The 19,905-nt window shown below is 50.5% G+C and overlaps 1 protein-coding gene across 5 annotated transcripts in view; it reads right to left on the bottom strand.

Annotated features, from left to right (window-relative positions):
* Positions 1–19,496, bottom strand: part of Rab11fip5 (RAB11 family interacting protein 5) — a 35,163-nt gene extending 15,667 nt beyond the window's left edge. For all 5 annotated transcript variants that reach the window (XM_003468999.5, XM_005003355.4, XM_005003354.4 and 2 more), the window contains exon 1: positions 18,894–19,496. In XM_003468999.5, coding sequence (XP_003469047.1) covers positions 18,894–19,324 — 431 coding nt within the window. In that variant the 5' untranslated portion in view covers positions 19,325–19,496. The remainder of the gene's footprint in view (positions 1–18,893) is intronic.
* Positions 19,497–19,905: the final 409 nt, after the last annotated feature.

A 19,905-nucleotide genomic window follows, 5' to 3' on the forward strand; every position in this document is an offset into this window, starting at 1 on the left:
AAGCCCCACCTTAGTAACTGGAATCAGCAACACAGATGCCCCTGCTGGGCAGGCAGGTCAAGGGTGCTAGGCCCCAGCTGGTCACATTCCACACATGCAGTGGTAACAGTGGTTATCTCTGGGGCGTGGGACTACAGGAACTATCACTTCCTACACTGGCTATTTTTGTCCAGTTTGAAGTTTTTATAAGCTTTTATAAGAAGCTTTGTATTACTCCAGCTCCTATCTTATCCCTCAGCTTCCTGAGCCTTAGAATGCAACTCTCCTCTCCCACCCCTGAAGTGAAGGCATGGGCATCACTCACCAGTGAGGCTGGGCCCTCTACCAGACGGGTCCCCCTGCCCCATAGCGTCTCTTCCCCCGGGGAATTCAGGTGTCTCTCTGAACACGCATTTCATGTGGCTAGGAAAGGGTGGGGAAAGGCTTTCCTTGGTAAGAATGAAACTGAGGCCAGGTGTGGTGGCCTGTAATCCCAGCACTCAGGAGGCTGAGGCAAGAGGGTCACTGCGAGTTCGAGACCAGCCTAGGCTACAAAGTGAGCACAAGGCCAGCCTGAACTGCATAGTGAGAACAAAAAAGAATGAAGCTGAGAATAGTAGACCTGCCTCCAGACCTAACATCCACGCCCTTCTGTCCCCAGCAACCCATCCCATCTCCCTCTGCCCACCAGTCCAGGCAGGGCTGAGCAGGACACTGCTGGCTGACTTGGGAACCTGAGGACTTAACCAGAGCAGGCTTTCTCCTAGAAGTGTGACTTACTCAGGCTGAGATGGCAAGACACACAGCCAGCAGCTCCTGAATGAAGGTGTACGCCCACTGCCACCACCAAAGCTCCCCCGCTCCTGGACCAGGCATCCCTCAAGAAGTACTGCCAGGCACTGTGGCACTCTTTCCGCTGGAGGCTGCAGCCGCAAACACTGCCGATGTGGACAGGAGGAGCCCTGACTTACACAGCTGGCCTCTGGCTCTCTCCAGAATCTCACACCTGGCAGACTCAAGAGGTAAACTGGCTCCGAGCAGCTCATCCCTGCAGACTGAGAAAGAAGGTGGTCGCAAGCAGCCAACAATGCTTCTGATCAATCCCCTCATTCTCCTCCACAGCTTTGAGCTCCGGGGACTCTGGGTGTTGATCCCTAAATCTGAGCACAGTACCTGGCCTTCACAGCGACATTGGCTCTCTTAACAAACTCCCTGATCCCCAGGACTGTACACAGAGGAGACGGTCCCCAAGGCATTCCTTTCCCCTCACTGCCTTTCACCCTGCCTGCCTGCCTGTGTGGGACATCACACCTCTGAGGCCCACGCTGAGGCTTGACCTGTCACTCCCATACAGCCCGAGACCCAGCCAACAGAATCACTCAGGATTGGGGCTGGGGATTTAGCTCAGCGGCATAAGCACCTGCCTTGCAAGCAGGTGGTTATGAGTTCGATCCCCGTGACCGATTAAAAAAAAAAAAGAAAAGAATCAGTCAGGATTCACCCAAGGTTCCAACACACACCTTGGTGGTGGCTCACGGGACAGAGCTCTTTTCTTCAGAGACATGAAGAATGTAAATACCAAAACACTACCCAACTCTTACTGAACCATAAGGCCCAAGGCCAGGAACCTGTATTTGAGGAGGGGGCAGTTTCAGATGAATGCACATAACCTCATGTGGGAACCACGGTGGGAACGGCATAGTCCCTGCTTCCTCTGTATCACCTGGCAGGTCAGAGTGCACCTTTCCCTCTGCCTGGCTTCACTGTCAAGACACTAATGGGGGCCCAGGAAAAACCTGTCACTCTGTGCCTGGTTAAGGCATGCATTCCCAAGTCCGGAGGTCACACTGCTTCTGGGAGGACTGATTCTAGCAAACCCTAGAAATGGCCAGCCCTGCTCAGTCACCCTCTCAGAAGAGGGTGACTTGCCAGAGGATGTACACATGGGTGAGAGTTGGCACCATTAAGTACTTCCTATAAATTAACAGTACTGCTGGACGTGGTGGGGTACATTCATAATCCCAGCACCTGGAAGGCTGAAGGAGGATCACTGTAAATTGGAGGTTAGTCTAGGCTACATACTGAGTTCAAAGCCAGCCTGAGCTATACAGCAAGACCCTGTCTCAACAACTACCCCTGCCAACCAAAATTAAATACACTAAGAGTGCTAAGAACTAGGCCTATTCGAGAAATACAAATTAAAACACTGAGATTCCGTCTCATTTCAGAAAGAATGGCTATCATTAAGGAATCAATAACAAATGCTGGAAGGCTAGGGGCAGTTCTCCATTGTTGGTCAGCCTGTACAACTATTGGTACAACTACTATGGAAATCAGTATGAAGATTCCTCAAAAAAACTAAAATGACCACCATTTGACCCTGCTATTCCCCTTCCCAAAAGAATTAAAGTTATCATACCATAGTGATACATGCACAACCCATGTTTGTAAGAGCACAATTTATAAGAGCTAAGTCTTGGAAATAGCCCACATGTCCACCACAGATGAATCAATAAAGGAAATGCAGTATCTAGGTACAAGGCAGTGCTACTCTGCCAGAAAGATAAACTTCAGACATTTTTCAGTAAAAGAACACACCTCGAGACCATAACTTTGAAATAAATAAGTCAGACACACAAGTTTAAATAGCACATCGTTTCTCGTATGACAGAAACTCAAAGTATAAATAAGGAACAAAATGCAGAGTAGACAGCTCCGTAGGAAGAACTTGTTCAAACAGGAAGAGGAAACAGATTGGGGAGGGGGGAAGGAAGGGAAAAGAGATTTAAAGGAAAAAGAATTTGAAGAAAAAGTGGAAAAGATTTTATAAGTGGGGAGAGAAAGAGGGGAGGGGGGGAGGGGGCCAAAAAGAAGAATTAAGAATTGTTACGTACATGTACAAATGCCCCATGATGAAGTGATCATTATGTCCTGCAAATACTGAAGGAATTTTGGGATTTTGTCCATTATCCAGACCTTCAAAATCTTGTCAGGGACAAACCACCGGGGACCCCTTCTGTTTCTCCCTTGGACAAAAACTTTCTTTCTCTCAACAAATATATTCTGCTCTTTAAAACACACACACACACACACACACACACACACACACACACACACACACCCCTTGTCAGAAGCAGCCTGCTTTAGTGGTCAAGGTCCAAAATTCCTAAGAGCCTGACCATGAGAAAGCTCCCGAGGGCCCCCTCCTGGGCTTTTCTTTCCCCAGCTCATCTGCCGGGCAGTTCAAGGCCCAGTATGGACTCAGGACTTGGTTCTCAGCCTCCCTGACACCAACCCCCAGAGCTGAGTACAAGCGTGGGATACAAACGTGGTGTGGCAGTGCATACCTACAATCCCAGCACTCAGGAGGCTGAAACAGGAATGTAACTGTGAGTTTGAGGCCAGCCTGACTACATAGTGAGAACTGTGTCTAAAAAAAAAACAAAAAAGTGAGCTACAGGCGGGAGGGAACAAGGGTGTCACCGAGATTACAGCCCTAGGCATTTCTTCCTGCTAGTGGGGCTCCCAGTTTCTCATACCTAGCTCCCTACTCTCAAGACTCACAGCTAACCAAGAGACAGCAGCAGCCACACATCTCGCCCAAGTGCCAGGTGAATCCTGTGGGGGCTGTGAGGCCCAGACCCATCTGGTTCTCCCCCACTTCTTAATCTAAAAGTCAGGCCCAATAACCATACGCCTTTCTGAGCCTCCACCTGTCACTTACTACAGACCTGCAAGCCAGAAACCAGCTGTGCTTTTTTGTTCCCCCTCATACCTCACCCCAAACTTGAACTGTTAGTTCTGCCTGTAAATACTGTCTAAAGTTCAACCTATCTCTCCACCGTCACCCTATGGCCCAGCCCACCACCACCTCCCTGCTGGACATTCTAATTCCTTGCTGCCTGCCACCTAAGATCCACCCAGCAAATAGCTGAAATCAGGGCAAAGCCATGCGCCCTCCCCACGGCACCTTTGGGATCTTGGTGCAAATGGCTCTGCATCTCTCAGTCCACTCAGGCCACACTGGCCCTCCTGGTATTCATGGAACCATGACAAGTGTCCTTATCTTGAGGCCACTGTACATGGCCTCTGCCCAACACAGGGGCCCAGACCTTGCAGTCACAATTCATTCACTCACCCTGGTCAGGTCTTTTCTAGGCCAAAGTTCCTCAGCCCCATCTGAGCACCCAAACTACATTTGTCTCTCACTCTATGTTTTCATTGTACCCACCACTCTGATACAATGTGTACCCACTGTGTACAACCACACAGCAAAATGATGTACACACGCAAGCCTTGTTTGGCATCTGCCTCGCTCTTCTCATTGCTGAGAAACAATACCTGACACAGCTCTAAAGACGAAAGGTTTATTTTGGCTCACAGTTTGTAGAGGTTTCAGTTCACAGTCTCGGCTGCCTCCAAGACAGGAAAGCACGGCAGAGGAGCATTGCAAAGAAGAGACTGCTCAGGCACGGCAACGGGAAGCAGAGAGAAATCCAGGGGGAGGGAGGGGCATCAGAGTCTTCCAGGTTGAAGCCGGGCATGGTGGTGCCTGCCTTTAATCCCAGGACTTGGGAGGCTGAGGCAGGAGGATTACTGCAAATTTGAGACCAGCCTGGGCTACAAAATGAGCTCAAGGCCAGCCTGAACTGTACAGTGAGACCCTGTCTTTTTTTTTTTTTTTTATGTTGGAAAATTGTGAAATTTAATGACCTGTAAAACTTTATTATAATAAAAATGACTGAAAAGGAAAAGTGGATCACAAGGTAAATTTAAGTACAAAAACAAAAAGATTTATGAAACAATTTATAGGACAAGAAATTTCCACATTGTTATCCAAAGTCAAAAGGTGATTTTTACAGTTGTTGTTAACATTAAGATTATCATAGGAAAAAGTAAGAGTCAGTTTTCTACTAATGTAGACCCACTATTTTAATCTAATGGCTAACCCATAAATGTTGCAGATTTGCCCGGGAAGCACTGAGACCCTGCCTTAAAAAAAACGTCTTCCAGGTTGTGGCCCGTGATCCACACTACTCCACCCAAGCTTTACTTCCCAACATCACATTGAGTTATAAACTCATCAATCAACTAATCCACTGATGAGCCTCATGTCCCCATGATTGAATCACCTCCCCAAAGCCCCACCTATGAGCACAGGAGGCTTTGGGGGTGGGGTGGGCATCTAGATATAAACCATAATGGCATCTGTCCTCCCTGCATGTCAGCAGCTTTCTTCTGTACCCTTAGCACTTAACAGCAGACATTCGAGTATGTGTTCAGTGAACCACAAGATAATTTAAGCCTTTAGCAGGAACTGTTGGTTTAGCAGGTGCTGTCTGGTTGTTCCCATCATGATAAACCTACGGGCCTCACCCATGAGGACCACAGCTCCAGAAGAGAACAGAAACCTTCCCTATTTACTATACCCCCAGACAGGAGCCTCCAGAGGGCAAGGGCCCCAGATTCTAAAATGGTACCTTCTTTAACACTGGGACTTGGCCCAGGCCTCTAAGCTAAGAACGCTAGGTCTGGCTGTGGAAAAGACGCCAGCCAGACTTGAAAGAGCACAGCCTCGGAAACTGAAGAGGTGGCGTGCTGGTTCTACCTAAGCCCGTGAGTTAGTCCTGGAAGCCACCAGTCTTACAACCATTCCCAATTACAGCCACCTGGTCAGTATCTACTGTGTGCCGTACACTACAATAAGCAGCCAGCACACTGAATTCCACCTTAATTCCTTGAAGGACCCGGTAAGGTCAACATGACGGGCAGGCCCTGAGAGTGGCTAAGCACAGACTGGGTGGGGGGGGAACCCTGCTTCAGGTTAAGCACCAGCCCACTATTAACTGTGAGATTTCAGGTTAGATTAGACAATCTCTCTGTACTTAGTTCCCTCACTGTTATAGGTCAGATCTAGAATGTCCCCCAAAAGTTTCACATGTTCAGAGGCAGGGCTTTTGAAAGACGACTGGATGGTTGGTACCATACCCTTTGGCTGACTCATCCACTGATGAATTCATGGCTGAATGTACTGTTAGGAGGTGGGAGTGGTTGGAAGAAGCGGGTGATTTGGGTTTGACAAGGAAGGGTTTATCTCCCTCCCAGGACCTTCCCTTCTTTCTCTGCTTCCTGGCTGCCATGGTGTGAGCAGCTTTCCACTGCTATGTCCCTCTGTCATGCTGCTTCTGCCCTGGAGCCTGCCGTCTATGGACTAAACTATGAGCCAAAATAAACCTCTCCTCCTTTAAATTGTGGGTGTCAGGTGTTAGTCCAAGAGAGGAAAAAGTGACCAAGACACTCGCTTATTATAAAGTGGGGTAACAGACGTCCCTTTTCATAGGACCACTATGAGTATTCATCAGGTTATGCAAGAACTCTCAGAACAGTGCCGGGAACGGTCATTTTAGGATATGTAGATGCTGAAGTTCATTCTTACCTCCGAGAATTTCCCCAGGATAAGTCACACTCTCAAAAAGTAGAAGAGCTAAGATGAGAACTTAAGCTCCCTGCCTCCAGTGCCCTGGACTTTGATCGTTGTACTACACCACCTCCCCCTTCAGGTACAGCATTCAACCCAGGGCCCTGAAACTCCCAAGTCTCTGCTCCACTACAGACTCCAAAGCCACCTCCTTATTTTTCTTAGAGTGTGTGTGGGGGAGAGGAGGATATGTTAGGAGAATAATTACATCCTTATTTCCCATACTCTCTAACTGAAATGTAGCATGCTCCTAACAATGAATTTTGCAATAGTAACAGATTAGCAATCCTTCGAATTTTGTCACCAAGAGAAACCAGACATTTTCCCATGGAATTAAACTCACTGTAGATGTCAACAACATGCATGCTTATCACTACTCTGAACTGTAAAGTTATTAGACTACTACTAGGTCATATTATTTAATACAGTAATAACATAGTACACACTTCTTTGGCAAATGTTTTAAAACACTGGTGAATGTAGCTGAGTCTCCATATTATACTTTCTAGAGATCTTGCTCTGAGAAAAAGCCAATGGGCTTCACCAGCTGCAAAAATGGCACAAAAATGACTGAGAAATCCCATCTAGAGAGAAGGCAGAACCAGACACGGTGGCACATGCTGTAATCCCAGCACTCAGGAGACTGAAGCAGGAGGATCACTGTGAGTTCAAGACCAGCTTAGGGTATATAGGAAGTTTAAGGTCAGTCTGAACTACATAGTAAGACTGTCTCAAAAGAAAAGAAAAAAAGAAGGAAAAAAAGAAAAAATAGAGAGGGCAACCAGCTCAACAGGCTTCTCTCTACCCCGCCCTGCCAGCGCGCAGGCTGAGAGCTCAATGTAGAGGACAGGCACTGCTCCCATTTTCACAGTGCTGGTGAACAGCAAGAGTTGACCAAAGGTTCCCACACTCCCTGGTGTCACGCCTTGGTGCTCAGGCTGACCCTCAAACACCCTGCATACCAATGAAGGTGACTCTAGAGAAACATAAACAACCAGGACACCTGCTAGCTGGAGAGGAGGAGCTTATTTTGTTTGACTCTGCTCCGAGCACCACAAACTCCAACTTCCTCGGCTGATTCTCATCTGTGCCTCACAAGCTACTGTTACACCCACCATGTCTGCATCGTCCTCCTTCTGGCTGCAGCCACCACACACAGCCTCTTTAAAAGGCAGCTCGAATGCAGCTAACAAGGAGCCAGCTCCATGTAGGCTATGAGGAGTCTGCAAATGGGAAGCTGGAAGAGTAAAACCCCACCCAGAGGCAAGAAGTCTGGAGGTCTTTAGGAGATGTGATTGTGCTGCTCCATGCACAGGCTGAGCATCTTCAAGGTAAAGTAAGGAGCCAGCATGAAGGAGCAGAACAAATGTAGATGTAGGGCTCCTGTCCCAGCTTCACTCCCCTACAGGCTTCTGTAGAGTTAGGACGAACAGGAGGACTGTGGAGTTCCAGAGTGCAGAAAGTACACGCCTCAAAAAGCAGTGGCACAGATCTGTAATCCCAGCTGCTTAGGAGGATAAGGCAGAAGGATTACAAGTTCCAGACTTGCTTCAGTAACTTAGCAAGACCCTGTGTCAAAAATAAGATAAAAAGACCTGGGGATGTAACTCAGTGGCAGAGCGCTCGTCTGCCATAAATGAGACCTTGGGTTCAAACCCCGGCACTAGGGGGAAAAAAATCCCAAAAATGTTGATGTTGGGAAACATACTAAAATGCCTGCCTGTAGTATGGCCTGCCCCAGGACTGCTACTCCTGGCCAGCCATCAGCCATTGCATACAACCCTGAACGATAAAATCATTTGCCCTTAGAGGCCTATAGGCTTCCATGACTAGTGTCATGGACAGTATTATAAGGCAGACAATTTTTAATTTGCAAATCATCACCAAATTGAAAAATAAGACTAAGAATCACCGTTTTTGTCAGTCCTGAGTGGGCTACCCCAATCTGCCAGGCAGCGTAGCCAGTTGAAAGCAAAAGCTCTTCCCTATGTAGGTATTTCTGCTGATACAGATCGAAAGACAGAATGGGAGACCCAGCTGACAATGTCAACGGTCACTAAAATCATTAGGGAAAGGCTGGTAAGGAATTTCTGAATGTCTTGGGGGCACTAACAGCCCCACCCCATTGCTTCCCCTCAGCCTCCCTCAGGGTGATGCAGGCAGTCACCCAGCCTACCTGCAGAGGACTTGTGCCAGGAGAATTAGGGTAACAGCATCAGGAGAACCACTCTGCAGGGCCAGAGTGAGTAACATCCTTAGCGACACACAGCCAGTCCCCCCACCCCACAAAGAGGGAGGGGACTGCTATAGCAAGTAGATATACCATGAAACGTAACAACCAGGTGGTGGTACCTGACTCAAACCACCCATGAGGAGAGATTTTCCTTATCACAGAAATTTGAATACGGACCAGATACTGGATAATTATCAAGGAACTTCTGGATTTATGTGATAAAGGCATTACGGCTATATTGGAGGTGGCTAGAGAGCACAGAGACATTTAGGGGGCCCTGACTCAATCATTCTCTTCCTGGTCCCACTAGGGACCACATGGGGTAACCTTAGATGCCAGGAGGTTGTGGGTCAGCCTCAGGCCAGGACGGGGCCTTTTCTCCTTGTCCTGTGACTGCACCCCACTCCCGCTCTCTCCCACAGACCCTGAGCCTTGTGCTGAGAGCTCCTCAGCCCCACCCACTCACCCCCCTAGAACACTGAGATCCCTGTAACCCAGCCTGACGCCCACGGTGCCAGCACTGTCCCTCCTAGAAGAACACATAACTCACCAGTGAAATACTACCCAACCAAAGGTAGCCTCACCCAAGCCTCCACGTTCACATTCCCCAAATACTGGCCAGGAACAAGAACAGAGCATCCTCGCAGAACTTACATGTGAGCGGAGAAATAAACCACACAAATAAAGGAAGAGTAGTTGACACTACAAAAACACAAAGTGCATAAGAAAGTTAAAGGAAGTAGCAAGCTTTTATTTATTTATTTATTTACTTTTATTTTGGAGACAAGGTTTTGTTATGTAGCTCAGGCTGGCCTTGAACTCATGGTGATTCTCCTGCCTCAGCCTCCCAAATTCTGAGATTATAGGCATGCTCCACCATGCCCAGCTTGGAAGTGGCAAGATTTTGAGACGGGGCGCAAAGGACCTGACATTTATTCTGGACCTTAAATGAACAATGGGAAGAGGCAAGGACGGGGGCAAGGAGGAGAAAATAGACAGATGCCAGAGCTATGATAGTATAGGGCTGGACTGGGCAGACAGGTGCTTTAGGGCAGATGGGAAATGGCATCCAGCATCACACAAAGGAGCTGAGACTTTATTCTAGACTCTGAAGTGTACTTCAGAGTACAGTGCAAAGATGGGACCAAACAGACACTACACAGTGGCAGAGTGAGGGTCAGCAGGAAGAAGGACAGGTAAGGTGGTGAGACGGGAGGCCACCACAGAGCCGGCATCTAGCCAAGGCAGGTCTTAAGCCCAGCCAACCAAGCCAACTCCTTAAGCCTTAGCATCAATTTCTGATTATAAACTAAATTAACAAGCAGGCACTCTTTCTGGAGACATGGTCTCACTATGCCATCTTGGCTGATTTTGAACTCAGGCTCAAGTGATCCTCCCATCTTTCAATCCTGAGTAGCTGGGACTGCAGGCATGCACCACTGTACCTGGCTCAGGGACTCTTCTTCAAAAAAGGCAACCACAGGCAACAGTCCAGAGCAGAAGTTAAACAAAGTCCTCAACTACAATAAAAACAGTAGGGGACGGGGATTTAGCTCAGTAGTGTGAGCACCTACGTGGCAAGAGGTTGTGAGTTCAATCCCTGGTACCACCAAAAAAATTAAAAATTAAAAAAAGGGCTAGAGATTTAGCTCAGCGGCATAAGCACTTACCTACCAGGCATGAAGTCATGAGTTTGATCCCCATTTCCAAAAAAAGAATAGGAACAGTAGGAAGGTAAGAGGGCCATGTAGCCTCCTCCAGTGCCCTTTTCAGGGGCACACTGTGGCCAAGCCACTCCACCCTGGACTCTCACTGCAGACAGTAGGGTCTGATATTCACCTTTTATCCCTCACAATCTGCAACAGGGCCTGAAATACAGTTAACATGGCATCATGGGCCTGTACTCACAGCTAATTTAGAAGGCTGAGGCAGGAGGATTATTTAAGCCCAGGAATTCAATACCAATCTAGGCAATATGGCTAGACTCCATTTCAAAAAATATCAAAGCTGGGCATGGTGGTATATGCCAGTAATTCCAGTACTGCGGAGGCTGGGGCAAGAGAATTGCCACAAATTCAAGGTCAGCCTAGGCTACATAATGAGTCTGAGGCCAGCCTGAACTACACAATATGACCCTGTCTCAAAAAAAAAAAAAAAAAAAAAGAAAACCAACTAAATAACAAACAAACAATATCTTCTACAACTGCTAGGTAAACAAAACCAAACTGGCAGGAATCAACTTTAAGTCACTGAGGCTAACCCATTCTCCCAGTGCTCATGACACCTAACTACCTCTGATTTAGTATCTACCGTGAAACAGCAAGTCCAGCACAATCACAGGACAGGATATGGCCTCTTATCAGGCCCAAAGACAACTGTATCATCTCCTCTGACCCTGCGCCATGCCTGGCACAACCAGCCTTCAGAGGGAGCCCAACATCCTTCACCAGCTCCCCCTCCCTCCAGAAGCACAGCTCACCTGGCTCACCTTGTGCCCAGCCAGTCATAGCCTCCCTCCCTCGTAGGCACAGAAGTCTCCTCTAATTCTCATCCTATTGCTGTAGGCTCCAAAGATCTGTCACTGTCAGCTTGCCTCAGTAGATGCTGGGGCCCACGCACACCAGCATGAGAAAAAAACCGTAAAAATGCCAGCAGGCAAGTCTAAGCACCAGAGAGCAGTGCACAGTATGTAGGGCTGATAGCACATAGCAGAGGGAAAAGCAACGGGCTGGGAGGTCAGGAATCTGGCTGCCACAACAGGCCATGTGACCTTGGACAGGTCATTTTTCCTCCAGAGACCCTATTCTCCTCATCTGTGAAAATGGGGGTCACTCTGATGCCCACAGGGAAGAACGAAATGAGGTGTTGCTGGGAAAGTACTCTGGAAAGTAGGCCAAGCCACACATAAAGATTTGTGTCTATTGTCTATCAAAGGCCTTTTATAGGCTGTCATCAGCCCCGTGAGAACGAGGTTGCCAGGACCAAACCGTGACGACCCTGCCCAGGAAGAAGGAGAGAACCAGCAAGATGACCTCTCCCGGGGGATCTTCAGCAGCCAGGAAAGAAGGAAGGATTTCTACATAACCCACCCCATCCTCAGAGTGTACCGAACCTCACATCACCCCCCAACAAGAGGCCTGGGTCAGAGAGGACAGAACTAAGCAGTGGCCATCCCCACCTCCATGGTCCAGTCCAGACTCCACTATAGATGGAGACAAACAATAAAAAGTCCCTGTGTGGGACAGTGAGGCCCAATCAGGTACAGAGCTGTGGATTGAGAATGGCGCACTGGACAGAGTGGGGGCACACAATGTACTTGCTTATAAATCACGACACAACTTTGGAACAAACACTGGAGTTTTTAATGTTGGTTGCCTTTGAAGACAGACTGAATGACTCGAGATCAGGGCAGCTGCGGCCTTCTATACCTTGAGAACTGTGAACCACATGAACTCCCCAAAAATAAATAAGAAGTAAAGAAAGCCAGGCTGTTTCACTTGAGAAAAGCACAAAAGAACGGAAGTGTGACTCCCTGATACCTTTCCTAGGCCAGCCCCAGCCTCCCCTTCTGGAGGAGCCCAGCCTCCCGCTTCACTGCTGTACCCCCATGGGTTCTCCTTTCTTCAACTCACTCCTCTCTGATTTTTATAGGCTGCTCTGTGAGGGTAAATATCCTTCCTGTGTCAGTTGTCTCAAAACACATCTCTGTCCTGCCAGGTAAGGATCTATCCATTTTTTTTTTTTCCATTTCGGCATCAGCATTAGCTTAAATACAGTGGTTGCCTAGCCATGGCTTCCTGGCTGTTGAACAAAAGGAAAAAATAACTGCAAATGACTGCATGGTTGTGAAGGGGAAACCAGTCTGCTGGGGGTGTTCTGTCAGATAAAGGGAACAGGTAGGTGGCTCTGAGCAGAGGGATGGGAAGACCAGGGCAGGGCAGAGCTTCCTACAGACACCTGACGGCAAGCAAGACCTCAGTGCACCTGCCTGGCCTGTAAACTTGGGGCTCTCCTGAAAGAAACAAGTCACACTTAGAATTCCAAGGCTAGCCGTAACCTGCAGCAGGGAGAGGAGGCTTCACTCAGCAGGCACCTGACCTTGACAGAGTGGACTCTTGGGAAAAGATGGAGACGGGCAGTTACAGCACAGACTACGCCCCAACTGCCTGTTAGCCACATGGCTGCGCTGTGTATCTCTAGGAAAGTCATTTCACCTCTCTGTGCCAAAGTTTCCTCACTGCTCAACATAGTAATAGCACCTGTATACCTCAAGGGCTTGCAGTGAGCTAACAGCAGTCAAGCATCTAGAAAGGGCTTAATAAAAAGCTACAGTAGACCAGTGAAGGTGAACCTTTTAGAGATGGTGCCCAAACTGCAACCCAAAACCCACTTATTTATTGCCATGTGACAACACTACCATTAAACCTCAATACTGAGGTTTTGGTTTAGAAAAAACTCATACATTAATATCTTTTGTCTTCAAGGAAAACAACACGTACTACGGGTTTGCCACCTCTGTGTGGCTAGACCAACATAGCAATGATGATGATGATGATGATGATAATGATACATCAGAACAGATTCCAAAGGCAGGGGTGGCAGACAGGCTCCCTGCTGGCCCCCTACAGTCTCAGGTGCATGTCTTCTCCTTCAGAAAGGCTGCCTTGATCACAAGCGACCCCAGGGGCCCTGTTTCCTCTAACATCTCCAGGGCTCCCTATTTAGGCCCCAAATACAGCTCTTGGCTACGGAACTTTCTTCAAATATAGGTATAGCCACACCCTCCCCTCCTCTGGAATCCCACCCCACCGCGGGCCCTTCTGGGCGCTGTCCAGCTACTCCAAAAACATTTGGAATTTGCTGACCCTTCCAAGGTCCCCTCCAAACCTCTCCCAGTGGCAGGACTCACACCTCACTAAAAACCCCCAGGAACTTCCTCAGAAACCAGGGGATGCACACAGGACTCCAAACACCATCTTTTCTTTCCCTAAATCCTCCAGCTCTGCAGACTGCCAGGGTTTAACAGGAACCACAAAGAGCCACACCCTCCACTAATTGCTGAGTAGCCGAGACTGTGTCCTCTCCTCTCCCTCCCCCAGCCTCAGTTTCTATAGACAAAGCTATCTTGTCACTCTACAGTGGAATTCCCTGAAAAAGGGCTGCTTCCCCTCCCAGGTGAACTGAAGGTCAAGATGGCCCTGCCAGTCTCTCCCCAGCCTGTGGCTTCCCCACTCACATCTCCTGCTTACTGCTGGCTGCGAGACACCTGGCCTAGCCCCACACAGAGGTCTCCATGTGACTTGCCAAGTCCCCTCTCCTTCCTGAAGGAAGAAACAACCACAGCTCAGCTCAGAAAGAGCATGGTCATCAGACTTCCCCATAGGACTGCAGCAGCACAGCGGACTCCAGCTGGAGACACATTTTTATCACTTGGTGGTAGGGAAGGGATACGCATACTACAGAGGAAAAAAGAGGACTGGTTTCCACAGAGCAACCACAGTTCCTGACATTGTGTTAATCATCTGTTCCAGCTCAGGGAGGGATAGGCAAGGGAAACATCTGGACAAAGCCAGACCAGAGGTTTAGCAGCAAGAAATCAGTCACAGCACCAGAGTAGCAGCAATAACAAGACGGGTGGAAGGCTGGGGACACAGCTCTGCCACACAGAGCCTGGCTGGCAAGCTCAAGGTCCTGAGTTCAATTCCCAGTACTAGAAAAAAGAAAAAGTTAAAAACGGGGGTAGGCAGGCAGCTGCTGTCAGAAAAAAAGGACAGCCCTCAAGCTTATCTGGGATGGCAGCCCAGCTGAGCTGCACCTCATGCCCAGCTGCCCACAGGGAGAAGGAAGCAGGGCAGAGATGGGGTTGACACAGTCCCAGGGCTCCTGGCCAAGGGCAGATGTAGAAAGAGGAAGCCACTGTTCCATAAGGAGGAGCTGCTCAGATGACTGAAAAGTCACACTTCCTACCCCTCCCCAGACACTGCAGCTCCAGCAATCCCAAATAAAAATGACCCCATGATCAAGAGATGAAGCCTGTGTGGCCTAATGACTGGCTCCTGAGGCAGCCACACCCTTCCCCAGCAGCCCCAGAGGCCTGGCCTGGAGTCCTGGGTAGAACAGGGGCCAAATCCAGAGACCCAAGTGTCTAAAGGGTAAGGTCATACCGTGGCACAACGGACAAAAAGCTGTGGGGTCCTGCTGTCATCAGCCTACCGTAGTTACATGCAAGTGCCCCGGAAGCTAAGGAATGGGAAGAATTCCCTAAAAACCCTCCCATCCTTTGGCTAATGAGCTGCATTTCCCCTCAGGTGCTTTCCAGAGTCCCCAAAACAACTCTTTAAAGAGGTCTCAGAATGTTATGACCAGCCAGCCAGAAATACTTGTCCCAAACCTGTCCTCCAAAGCCACAGGCCTCTCTCTGTGCTTCCTTTCCCCCAAAAACAAACACACAAACAAAAAACTCTAAAGGCACAGCCTGGGCAGGGGCTGACAGTGCCTCTTGAGGAACACAAATAGCAGTCTATCTATGGTCACAAAAGTTTTGGTCTTAGTGATGAAAAAAGGCACCTGGTCCCAACCCAAATGGAAGTCACAGCTTCAGCCTTCTAAGGCACCGGCCTCTAGCCACTGACCCAATAGGCCTCTGTACTCCAGGCTTTACAAGCAGGGACCACTTCATTCCATAGGAGGTTGAAGGAGAAGGCATAACAGGGTTGTTCTCTGCCTCCCCCAAACACATAGACGAGCCCTCCCAGAAGGCCAAGAGCAGGGCTTCCCTACCCAAGAGGCAGATTCCTAGCTTCCCTTTATAAACCCTTTGCTGCTTCTTCCATCCCATTCCTGTGTGACACAAACTCAGGGACATTCGCCTGGGGCCACAATCCACATCAATACCATATAAAAGCCAGAGGGTCCAAATGACCCACCTAAACCTACAGAGGACTTCGTGTGTCTTGGCAGGACCTACTGGAGACTCCCAGGAGGGATGCTGTTGGGATACGTCAAGAAAGGAGTTACCAAAAAGGCAACTCAGGATTTTCAAACCCATCAGAACCATGAAGATCCAACGCATGGTTCCGTCGAGGGGAAGAGAGTCTCATTACTATCCTTGAGTACATTAAATTCTATTATTTGGAGGCTTCCAGTGAAATTCCTCATGTCAAAGAGTACCCCCTGCTAAGAATCTTCAGGGCCTAGTAGGATACCTAAATCTCAGCCACGACCAGCACAAGAGGCAGGGCACCACAAAAACTCAAAATTGCCACTTTCAAAGCTTTTATATATCTGGAACCATACTAAAGCTTTCACAGATGGCATCTTATTCAACCTGTGTAACTCTTGATAACTATGAACCACGACCTTTTCAGAAATGAGCAAACAGGTTATGTAGCCTGCCTACCAGTAAGACACAAACTAGGAACAAAACCCTGTTCCCAGATCTTCCAGTACTGTGCTGTCCTGCCTTTCCCCAGGACAGCAGGAGACCCAGGCAAGGCTGCCAGGGAGGAGAGCTGTAGAGCCACAGGCAAATCGGAGCCTGGTTTCAGGACCACAGCTCTTTCCCAAGCCAACTCTGGCTCTCAAGCCTCTAGCAGCAGAGAATGGCAGAGGTTGGGAAGGATGAGCTCCTTTGGTCGAGAACTCCCATACTCCTGTCACCTCCCGTGTCTCCAAGTTTTCCCAGGCTCTAAGTTTTGACTATCTCCCCCACCTCATGAAAAGCTACAGCAGGGGATATCTTCTAGACTAGCATTGCCACACGATGCCACCAAAACCTTCATCCACTATCACTGCTGTTCACCTACCCTCTACCATACCCTGCACTATGCACTTCACCTACATTCTCATTTCATTCCTAACATCAATCCTGGGAAGGTATAAATTATCCCCCATTTTACAGATAAAAAAACTAAGGCTCCAGGAGTTTGCTGAACTTGTCATAAGGTGGCATATTTAAGACTGAGATTTGTTCTTGCACAACTCCAGTTTCTTAACCACGAACCTGCCTTCCCCGTCAGGTTCCCTCTGGAACACACGTCCGCTAGGTGACAGGGCCACCACATGCTCTTGCAGAAGCCACCAAAGCTGCTTTCTGGAGTTAAACATGAACATTATTCTTTCTCATCATCATCCAAAGCTGAAGAAGGTACGATCTGGTCTCTCCACCTAGCCGTGTCCTGACTAGACATCAGGGACTCTCAGCAGCCTATGCCAGGGTGCTTCAGGAAATACCACCAGGAGTAGCCATTGAGCATGAGGTAGAGGACCAGAGCAGGGGTGACATGCTATGTTCAATGCTCCAAAGCGACAGCCCAATTTCAGGGCTTGTCCTCTGCCCACCCTACTAGGTACTACACCACCCTGCCGCCCCTCCAGGCTCTATAATTAACCCAGGTCAATGCATCAGAAGAAAGGCAGCCAGGTGGGTATGGAGCAATCCCAGTGGAAAAGGTGACTTCCATAAAGTAAATTAAGGCTCCCATTCACACAACGGATTGCATACATCAAGTTCTCCCAGAGGCACTGCTCTTGGCTGCAAACAGACCCACCTGGATCTGCAGGCTGGGTCAGCTCAGGAAAGAAAAGCTGGAGGCCAACAACTATGGGGTAAAAAAAGAAATCAAAGAAGCTCCTCCCTGTAAGCTAGAGTTTTTTTTCTGTCCGGTTCAGTCCCCCTTCTGTCCCTGAAACACACACCAGATACATCATCTACGTCATCTACCACTGAGGCATGGGAGCTGAGTGGAGGGTGAAGGACTGGGGGGAGCGGGGAAGGGACATGGGGACAGGCACTTCTAAAAAAGAACGGACTAAGAGACCCAGAGCAGAGCACTCTACACCACAACCACTCCTTGGGCTTCTGGAGCCAGGAAGGAGGGAAAGGACAGAAAAGGGAAGAAAAAAAACCTGAAACAAGGGCCAAGCAACACCACATGATCCCACACCCAGCAACCAAACAGCAAGTCATGAGGGAAGGCGGGGAGAAGGCCAGGGGAGGGGGCAGATGGAGCCAGGTCACAGCCCTGCCTGGAACGTGCCCTTGCCCTAACCCACTTCCCACCCCAAGCCCCAGTCAGCCAGCCAAGAAGGCCCTTCCTTATGAAAAACATTCAAGGTCAGATCCTTTTCTACTCAAATCCTGCCTCTATTCACTGCTGCACGAGGCTTAAGGCTCATCCCTCTCCTCCAGCAGACCTTCCTAGATTTACTCACTGTGTACTATTCCCCCAGCCAGGCCTTGGGGCCCCAACCAGGCACAGCTCTGCTCCCACCCTCTTCCCTTCCCCAGCTGGGTGGCTCCCAAGTTAACCACTTGAGTGACCCACAGCAGGTGCTCAGGCCTGGTGACTGGCTTCCAGATCCCACCCAACCACAAAACAGGAAATGGTGCTTCAAAAGTCTGAAGCCAAGATCTTTACAGGGATGGCTAAATGCTGCCAAAATAAATGATGATTAAAAAAAAAAAAAAAAGACAACCCTGCTGGTTCTTCTCAGAGAAAGTGACAAGCAGATGATCTACTGCTGTGAACTGAAGTGCCACCACCTGGGGAGGGCAGACAGCTCACAAGAAGCCCGGCCCAGGTGTTTGACTCTTCTACTTAGGAAGGTCCTCCCATCCTCACACTAAGGACCCTGAACACAGGATCAGGGTGAAGGGGAGAAGGGGTTAGCGGCTCTAGAAGGTGAAGGAAGGCATCACAGAACAGGCAAGAGGCAGATGTGTGGCACAACCTCCAGGTTTGGTGGAGTGGCAACAGTTCCACACTCATCATGGAGGTTAACGCCTGACCTTCCTTACCCCGCTGAGCAAAGCAGCCTCTCCACTCTTTCAAGGACTGGGTTCAGACAGTGCCTCAGGTCCCCTCTCTTCAAGGAAGGGAGAAAAGCCTGGCGGCTTCAAGATTTCCCACAGCCCCAGAGCCACAGAATCCCACTACTAACTTTCCATGACAGTCTACTCCTAACGTTTGGATCCCATTCAAATTCCCCAGGGACGCTCCCAGAGCCCAAGCCCACCACAGCGCCTGTCTACGAGACCAGGAGGACCCCAAAATGTTAAGAACCAACTTCTGCATGTCGGCTTGCGGCCCTGAGCACTGGACAAGGGGCTCAGGGTCCAGACTGAGGTTGGGGTCCTGATCCCGGCCGACCCCACCCCGGGAAACCTTCAACTGCTTCCGTGACCCCGCACCCCTTACTTACTGCGTGTGCTGGGCTCGGCCTGCGCTGAAGACTTCGTCTAGCGCCACGGTGGCCTGGCCCAGAAACTTGTCGATGCCGATGAGCGAGCGGTGCATGGTGGTGAGCACCAGTTGGCAGGCGGCGGCCGAGCCCGCAGCCCAGGGCGCCGGGCCCGCGTCCGCCTCCTGAGCCCGCAGCAGGCCATCCAGGGCGCCGGGCGGCAGCTCGAAGGAGCACTCCTCGCGCCACTCGGGGCAGCCCTGCGTCTTCTCCACCACCGACGTGCTGTACTTCTCGCGGCCCACCTGGATCACCGTGTACGCGTCGCTGGTGCTGCCGACGCCCGAGCTCTTGCCCCGCAGCCCGCGGGCTCGCAGCACAGTCACCTGGACGTGCGTGGGCAGCCAGCGGGAGGGCCCCGAGGCTGGCTCGGCGTCCCTCACCAGGGCCATAGCGGCGGACGAGCAGTGGCAGTACGCAGCGGAGGAACGGCCCCGGGTGACAAACTCGGCAGCGGCGGACGGCGCTCAGGAGCCGGCTACCAGCGCCGCCGCCCGCACACCCGGCCCCGCCGCTGCGGGATGGGTTAGGCCGAGCCAGCCACCGCCTCCCTGCCTCCCTGGCCGCGCCGCGACGTCATCGCCCCGCCCTCCACGGTCCCGCCCCCCGCGGCCCTGACCCACCCGCGTGGCTGTGCGGCAGCGCTGCGGGGCGCCGCGCCCGCCCTGGCAGCCGCGCCCGCCCTGGCAGCCGCAGACCCGCGGACGCGGGGGAGGCGGGGCAACGAGAGGGGCGGGGCGCGCGGCCTCTGCAGAGAGATGGGCGTGGCCCACCCAGGCCCCGCCCCTGGACAACCGGCGCGACCCCACTCCCCCTGGGGCGCGCGCTGGGCCCGCCCTCCTCCCAGTCTGAAATACCCGCTCTGCGCCTGGCGGCCAATCCCAGATCTTTCCCCGGGAAGCCAAGCGCACGGCCCCGAATGGCCTCGGCCCGCCCTCCCCGGGACTGCTGTCCCTTGGCGCGGACTTTTGGG

This window comes from Cavia porcellus, unplaced genomic scaffold (assembly GCF_034190915.1).
Source record: "Cavia porcellus strain 051 isolate PalLab524CR breed Dunkin Hartley unplaced genomic scaffold, mCavPor4.1 scaffold_18, whole genome shotgun sequence".
Classification (NCBI taxonomy): domain Eukaryota; kingdom Metazoa; phylum Chordata; class Mammalia; order Rodentia; family Caviidae; genus Cavia; species Cavia porcellus.